At 51.6% G+C, this 8,772-nt stretch overlaps 1 protein-coding gene across 2 annotated transcripts in view; it reads left to right on the top strand.

Annotated features, from left to right (window-relative positions):
• The first annotated feature begins 3,985 nt into the window (after positions 1-3,985).
• LOC145360362 (S-adenosylmethionine synthase) overlaps positions 3,986-8,772 on the top strand; it is a 29,526-nt gene continuing 24,739 nt past the window's right edge. For both annotated transcript variants that reach the window (XM_080215534.1, XM_080215535.1), the window contains exon 1: positions 3,986-4,083. In XM_080215534.1, coding sequence (XP_080071660.1) covers positions 3,990-4,083 — 94 coding nt within the window. In that variant the 5' untranslated portion in view covers positions 3,986-3,989. The remainder of the gene's footprint in view (positions 4,084-8,772) is intronic.

The raw sequence follows: 8,772 nt of genomic DNA, 5'->3' as shown, positions 1-8,772 counted from the left end.
CCTCTCACACCTCCTCTAAACATCCCCCCCCCCTCCCCGCGCACCTTAAACCTACCTCCCCACCCCCAGGGGATTGTGAGCCTCTGGAACTCTGATCCTGAAAAGGCAGTTTTGAAATATTTGAGTTAATGGATTCTTGATAAGCGGGGGGGGGTGAAAGGTCAGCACTCGCTCACCATGGGATAGAGGGGGGCCTGGGATCGTTGGGTAAGAACATACACAAATCCTCACTTAGGGGAAATTAGCTGTCTTTAGGGTGGGGTTTTGGAGTTGATAGAACTGTTCTGTCTCAGTAAATCCTTTCCACACACATTTCTGGATGTGTGCGTCGCTCTTAAGATGTACATGATAAAACAATAATAAGTAACGCGGCAGAAATATTACTGTCTCTAATTTGTCAAAATTCTTACCGAAAGAATATGGAATTATCGCAATTCGTTATTTCACAATTCCTCTCAATGGGAACCCCACCCATCAACTTAAATATTCACCCCCACAGCCACTGACACCAAGGGGCAGCCATGTGTACCCTCTACAAGAGTCACTGTAACCAAGGCTCCTTAGACAGCAACTTCCAAACCCCCGACCTCTACTATCCAGAATCATAGAATCCCGACGGTGCAGAAGGAGGCCACTCAGCCCATCGAGTCTGCACCGACCACAATCCCACCCAGGCACTATTCCCGTAACCCCACATAGTTACCCTGCTAATCCTCTGACACTAAGGGTCAATTTAGCATGGTTAACCAGCCTAACCTACACGTCTTTGGTCCCAGACTCTCCCACAAGAGGGAAAAAAACCTATCCTGTCAAGCCCCTTGACATTCCGATAAGTATGCTCCTCATACTCTACGTGGGAAGCCGGAGATGTTCCCAGTTCCCAGGGCCAGCAGATGTGCAGGAAGTGTGTGTCCAGCTGCAGGTCCTGGAAGCCCAGATTTCAGAGCAAGAGCGGCGTCTGAGGACACTGTGGGAGGAAATCGGAGGAAACCCACACAGACACAGGGGGAATGTGCAATCTCCACACATACAGTGACCCGAGCCGGGAATCGAACCCGGGTCCCTGAGGCTGTGAGGCAGCAGTGCTAACCACTGTGCCACCGTGTCGCCCCATTGTGCGCTGTCAGGATAATGGAGATGAATTCCCACGGAAGGTAGTGGGGCGGCATTTTAGCATCAGGTATTCTGGCTGAGTTCTCGGGGAATTTTGGTCTATGGTATGACCCTATATGTGCTATCCATGATACCCGCCCCCTCGGATGCTCCACAGCGTCCCCAGATGCCACTCCTGCTCTGAAATCTGGGCTTCCAAGATCTGAGGCTGGACTCACTTTCTGCACATCTGCAGGCCCAGGAAACTGGAAACATTGCCGGTTTCCCACATGGAGTAGGAGGAGCACACTTACAGGATTGTCAGGGGATTTGACAGGATAGATGCTGAGAGGTTGTTTCCTCTTGTGGGAGAGTCTGGGTCCAGAGGGCACAATCTCAGAATAAAGGGGTCACCTGTTTAAGACAGAGCTGTGGAGGAATTTCTTCTCTCAGAGGGGAGCGAACCTGTCGAATTCTACAAAATTTTAAAGTTTATTTGTTCGTATCAAAAGTACAAGCTTACATTAACACCGCAATGAAGTTACTGTGAAAATCCCCTAGTCGCCACACTCTGGCACCAGTTCGGGTTACACTGAGGGAGAATTTAGCACAGCCAATGCACCCTAACCAGCACGTCCTTTGGACTTTGAGAGGAGACCAGAGCACCCAGAGGAAACCCATGTAGACACGGGGAGAACATGCAGACTCCGTACAGAAAGTGACCCAAGGCCGGGAATTGAACCCGGGTCCCTGGCACTGTGAGGCAGCAGTGCTAACCACTGCCTATGTAGGACTACCTCCAACTAAAGGGGCCCTAATTCTATTTTACTGCACTTGTGGGCTCTTCCTGTTTCTATGTTCTTTGTATTGGCTATCAAAGTTTATTTATTAGTGTCAAAAGTAGGCTCATATTAACACTGCAATGAAGTTACTGTGAAAATCCCCGAGTCGCCACACTCTGGCACCTATTCGGGTACACTGAGGGAGAATTTAGCATGGTCAATGCACCCAAACCAGCACGTCTTTCAGTCTGTGGGAGGAAACTGGAGCACCCAGAGGAAACCCATGCAGACACGGGGAGAACATGCAGACTCTGCACAGACCCAAGCTGGGAATCGAACCCAGGTCCCTGGTGTTGTGAGGCTGCTGTGCTAACCAGTGTGCCACCCATACCACAGAGGGGTGTAGAGGCTGGGTCGATCAGTATGATCAAGGCTGAGACAGACAGGTTTATAATCAGTAAGGGGAATCGAGGGTGAAGGAGGGAATGTGGAGTTGAGGATCATCGCATTAGATCGGATGTGATCTCATTGAATGACAGAGCAGATGGGCCAAATGGCCTACCTCTGCTCCTATATCCTGAGGCCTGATGGCTCTTTTGAACTCAGATGCACTGCCTGTGCGGAGTGCGCACATTCTCCCAGTGTCTGCGTGGGTTTCCTCCCACAGTCCGAAAGACGTGCGGGTTAGGGTGGATTGGCCGTGCTAAATTCCCCCTCAGTGTACCCAAACAGGCGCCAGAGCGTGGCGACTGGGGGATTTTCACAGTAACTTCATTGCAGCGTCACTTTTTCCTCCAAACCAACTCACTACGATTTTGAGTTTTGTTTTCCTGTACGTTTTGATTTTAATTCGAAACCGTGACTCGAATTAAAGAAGGCTTATCCGCTGCCCTCTAAAATTAACACTGTGTTTGTTTAAAAACGTTCTGGCTTCTCTCCTTTCTCGGACGCTGGAAGCCGAGATAGGGTCTTAAGTCGGGGGCTGGAGAAATAGATATTTCTCACAGGCTGAGTGACAGGAATAGCTGAGGGGGGGAAAGAGACAGAAAGAGTTGTACGTGCTCTCGTTAGAATTCCTAAGCTCATGCCTGGGGGAAGCTGGGGGTTGGTGGGTGGGGGGGGGGTAGAACTTGTTTAAAGGGTGTGACAGGTGTACAGTGAAATTCGGAGCTGGGGGTGGGGGGGTGGGAGTGGGTCAGCGACCTCAGAGCGAAAAAAAAAAACCAGGGCAACTTTCTCCTGCGTAGACGGCAAAAAAAATGCTTCTCAAGGATCCACTACGTGGAAAAGTGCAAGTGCAGTCCAAACAAGCTTTGCGCAATCACTGGTTTGCCCATTGCATCATCTCGCCTGCGTTCCAAAAAAAAAACTACCTACCACCCCCCCCCCAGTCCTCCTCCCTCCTCCTCCCTCCCCACCCACCCCCACCCCCCCCAGGACCGGTGACCGGACACACCCCTCTGTGTCCGTCAATCAGATTCAAGCCTCCGAGTGGACTTTCCAAAAGCAGGATAGTGAGGGGGGGGCGGGAGGAGGAGGAGGGTGGGAGGCCGGGGCCGAGGGGTATCGCAATTAGCAGTAATTAAGAAACGCGCGCTGCCCGTTAACTGGGGCAGGGTAAGATGCAGGCAAGTGCCACCTGTGTGGGCTACAGTAAAAGCAACCCCCACCCCCTCCAAGGTGTGTAGTAAATTGGCCTCCGCACCCTCCCCTGCCTCCACAGTAACCACCGCCCCCTCACCCACCCCCTCCCCTCCCCTCCCCTCCCCTCCCCCTGCTCACTTAGAATCCCACATGTTGTTATTAGTATTCCCTCAGCCTTATATAGGAGACCCGGCAGTCTATCCCTGCTATAACACTGCTCTCAGGGCACCGGGGGACTCTCTCGCCAGTTCCCTGTCTCCGTTAACCGACCCCCACCACCACCACCACTACCCCCCCCCCCCACAACCCCGTTCACCCCCTGCCCCCCCCACCACCACCACCCTCCTCGCCGGCACCTCCCGATCGAAGGAACAAGTTAGCAGGGGATCGCCCCGGAAACCGCCTCCTCCCCCCCCCCCCCAACCCCCACTCCGCTCTCCCAGCACCGCCCCCCCCCCCCACCCCCCGACCATGAATCGTCCGGTGAACGGTATCAACGGCAACGGCGCCTACGATGAGGGGACCTTCATGTTCACTTCCGAGTCGGTGGGCGAGGGGCATCCGGGTAAGTAAAGTTGGGGGGGGGGGGGGGGGGTGCGGGGGTTGGGCGGGGGGTAAAGAGCCGAGTTTTGCCTTTCTGCGGCGCCCCTTCCAGTGACGCCCGCTCGAAGAGCGCCCTCCGTCGCCAGGCGGCGGCCAATTTGTGCACAGCAAGATCCCACTAAACGACCAAATCATCTTGTTCTGTGAGGGGTTGGCCGTGGGCAGTACAGTCAGAGTCTCCGAGTGTCCTTTTGCGCCAAAGCCCTGGGGCTTGAATCTCTGGTGGAAATCACGATTCCGCTGCTGGGCAGCTGTGCAAACCTGGCCCAGAATTAATTTTCCAGACCCTCCCCGCACCCACACCACCCTCCCCTCCCCAGACTCCTGTTTCCCACCTCCCCCACCCCCAAACCCCGTGGCAGGTTTCGCTGCGCAGAGGCCCCTCCCTATTGGCCGCTGGTGGGATCTGCTGGTCCCACCAAAGGTTGGCATGACAAGCCATTCCCACTGCCCAACGAGGCTCGATTTCGGCGGGGCTGGAAGACGATGGCGGTGGAAAGGGCTGGAAAACTTCCCCCCCACAGGCAATGGTATTTTTGTTCCAAATATTGAAGAAGGGGATGGGAGAGAGATACCTCGATTGATGGGGGCTGGAGGAGGGAAGGAGGGATTGAGGGGAGGAGGGGTGTTGCAGATGGAGTATTCAAACACAATAGACAGGATTGTCCACCCTCTCTTGCCGCAAGACTGTAACATCCTGTCTGCGGTCAACAGATCTTTGCATGCTCCTATCCCTTCCGCTCCACTTCCCGTGGCCAGTGGGATGGGAAAATTTCTCCCATCCAACGGGATAAACTCAGCAGGTCTGGCAGCATCTGTGGAGCGAGAAACAGAGTTAACGTTTCCAGTCCGATATGTCTCTTCAATTAGTGTCACTGTCAAACAGAGCAGATAGAGGCCCTTCAGCCCATCATGTCTGTGCTGACCACCATATACCCATAGAACATACATAGAACATTACAGCGCAGTACAGGCCCTTCAGCCCTCGATGTTGCGCCGACCTGTGAAACCAATGTAAAGCCCATCTAACCTACGCTATTCCAATATCATCCATATGTTTATCCAATGACCATTTAAATGCCCTTAATTTTGGCGAGTCCACTACTGTTGCAGGCAGGGCATTCCACACCGTCTGAGTAAAGAACCTGCCTCAGACCCCTGTCCTATATCTACCACCCTTCAATTTAAAACTGTGTCCCCTCGTGCAAGACATCTCCATTTGATGATAAAGGCTCTCACTGTCCGCCCTATCTAATCCTCTGACCATCTTATATGCCTCTATTAAGTCACCTTCTTCTCTCTAACGAGAACAGCCTCAGGTCCCTCAGCCTTTCCTCATAAGACCTTCCCACCGTACCAGGCGACATCCTGGTAAACCTCCTCTTTCCAATGTTTCCCTGAGACTAATCCCACTTACCAGCACTTTCTCCATAGCCTACTGTGTCTGGATGAGTAAAGTGTTCTTCCAAATGCTTCTTAAGTGTTGTGGGAGTGCTGTCTTCACCAGCCTCACCACTCTCTGAGTAAAAGACAATTTCCTTAGGTCCCCTCGAAACCATTCATTCTTCACCTTAAACCTCTGGTTTTAGACACCTGTGCAAGGATTCTTAAGATCTACCCTGCCCTATGCCTCTGGTAATTTTGTACACCTCTATCAGATCCCCCCTTCTCCTTCCTCTGCCGCAGGGAATACAAACACAGCCTATCCGGACTCTCCTCGTAGCTGCAACTCCCCATTCCAGGCGAACCTCCTCTGCATCTTCTCCAGTGAGATCACAGCCTTCCCATAGTGTGACGACTGGGACTGCGCACTTTTAAGCTTTAAGTGCACCGTCACACACCTTTGTCCACCATCAACACCTTACCCAGCTCTTTCGTAGATTCCAACAGACAGCGGAGGGACTGAGCTCTACAAACTTCTGAGATGATGTCTCAGGCTATGAGGTTGTGGGCAACATTAGCATTATTGGGCATCCCTATTTGTCCTTGTAGTGGTTTATAGACCAGGAGGAGGCACTCAAGTACGTACCCATCTCCTTTGCAATACACAAGCCTAATCTCATGAATCATAGAAACCCTACAGTACAGAACGAGGCCGTTCAGCCCATCTAGTCTGCACTGACCGCAATCCCACCCAGGCCCTATCCCCATAACCTCACTTACTTATCCTGCTAATCCCCCTGACACTAAGGGGCAATTTAGCATGGCCAATCAATCTAACCCGCACATCTTTGGAGTGTGGGAGGAAACCCACGCAGATATGGGGAGAATGTGCGGACTCCACACACACAGTGACTCAAGCCAGGAATCGAGTCTTGGTCACTGGCGCTATGAGGCAAGAGTGTTAACCAGTGTGCCACTGTGCCACCCTAACCTATGCAAACTGTTCTCATTATTCAATCCTTTTGTCATTCTGGGGTTCTCCACTGCACTCCACCCAAGGTTACTCTTTACGGAGGTGCGGTGTCTGGAACTGAATGCACTGTTCAGAGCAGGAAGGAACGTAGGAAAGGAGTGAGGAAGAGTGCGCACATGAGTTAAACAATGGCGGGTGGTGGACTCCAGTAAAAGATCTTTTCAGATCTACACCATACCCTGGTCTATGCAGCCTAGCGCGCTCCTGGAAAGCTCTCCAGTGAGGATTCCACTCAGCCGCATCTAACACCAGTGTAACAGGGATCTGAGAACCATCAGACGCCCACCCCTCATCTTAGAGAACTGTCTTAGGTGGGGAACGCGCAGGGGGGATGGTGTTGAGAGGGGAGGGGGCCCTATCAATCTTCATCCAGCTTTTTACACCATGTTTTTCCCGTTGATAGTTAAAACTATCGGCCCCCTCAAGTAGCCAGACAAAGTCGCAGAGTGGTTTAAGATGATTTATTGCGGTAGCTACAGGATTCAGACCAAATCTTTAAGACCAGCCAGATTCAAATTCAAAATTGAAAAACACACAAGCAATTATAGTTTCAAATTCAGTTGCCAGTAATTAGCATATACCAATCAAAATATAGGAGTCATCTTTATCCACTCACAATTATTGATTAAGGTTACGTCATGCATACATAAGGGTATGGTGTCCAATTAAAACTTGTACTTGATATATCATCAAGCAATAATAGTTATATCTCTAACCAATGATATATCAACCTCTCTTTTTCTTGTTCTAATGGCAAACAGGAGCTGCACAGAGTCCTTGACTCTTATCTGGGTCTACTTTCATCAAGGCCTGTGGCTCTCACATAGCTTTCCCTTTGTGACTGAGACACAGCTTGCGTGATTTTTAAACTTGTGCAATCATTAATCCTTTCACAATTGTACTCCAACGAGTATGGGAGATTCACAAAAGGAACGACCGTGCCCATGCGGGGGAGCGCGGAATCTAAAACTGGGCCAATTTCCTCGGATGATTTCAGAAGAGGCTGGGAGAGATTTTGACCGGCCCCCCTTCCGCAAACGGCTGCTAGGGGAGGTTAATCTTCCAGATGTGCTGCAGGAACCGGGTATGTGGGCATTGGCCCGGATACTTGGGGGTACACACCACACAACTCACTCACAGTGTTGGGGTGTTGCACACCGTAGAAATGTAAAACAGACAGTTGAGAGGGAGTTCCACATTCGTGGAATGATAGAATCCCTACAGTGCAGAAGGAGGCCACTCAGCCCATCAAGTCTGCACTGTCAACAATCCCACCCAAGCCCTATCCCCGTGCATTTACCCTAGCTAATCCCCCAACACGAAATGGCAATTTTAGCACGGCCAATCCAACTAACCCACACATCTTGGACTGTGGGAGAAAACCGGAGGAAACCCACGCAGACACGGGGAGAATGTGCAAACTCCACACAGACAGTGACCTAAGCCGGGAGTTGAACCCGGATCCCTGGCGCTGTGAGGCAGCAGTGCTAATCACTGTGCCACCATGCCGCCCTGAGTGGCTCGCTGGGGGCCTGGCTCCAAACTGGAGTGAAATCTCAGTCTCTGCCCCCCTCACCGACCCTGCAGAATGGCTTATTCGGGGTTTTTTCTCCCCTGTTGTTGCTATAACTGCGTCTTGAAAGTGTCTTGATTTCTGGCTGTGTGGAATTCTGAAATAGGATCCCATCTGGGAACGCTGGCCTCTATTAATAGGGGCGCTCTGCTGTTCCAAGAATTCCTCAGTCAGATTCAGCAACTTTCTACAAGTGGGGCCACTTTCCACAGGCCAGCTGCGAATGGTGCCACCGGGCATGGGGTAACGTTGGAAGGTTGTGCAGGATATCACAATGGGGAGAGCTGTGCCCGCTACTGGCTCTGGATCCTAGTGTAATCATGGCTTTATTTGTTATTAATGTCACAAGTAGCCTTACATTAACACTGCAATGAAGTTACTGTGAAAATCCCCGAGCTGCCACACTCTGGCACCTGTTCGGGTACAGTGAGGGAGAATTTAGCACGGCCAATGCACCCTAACCAGCACGACTTTCAGACTGTGGGAGGAAAGTGGAGCTCCCAGAGGAAACCCACGCAGACACGGGGAGAACATGCAAACCCCACACAGACGGTGACCCCCTGAATAATGCACTGAACAGAGGGAGTTATGTCATTACAACACGGGGAGTGATGTCAGTGAACATGGGGAGTGATGTCATTGAACACAGGGCGTGATGTCAT

The sequence above is a fragment of the Carcharhinus amblyrhynchos genome, chromosome 31 (genome assembly GCF_965287045.1).
Source record: "Carcharhinus amblyrhynchos chromosome 31, sCarAmb.v2.hapA, whole genome shotgun sequence".
NCBI classification, from domain to species: domain Eukaryota; kingdom Metazoa; phylum Chordata; class Chondrichthyes; order Carcharhiniformes; family Carcharhinidae; genus Carcharhinus; species Carcharhinus amblyrhynchos.
This window is presented reverse-complemented; position numbering and strand designations above follow the sequence as displayed.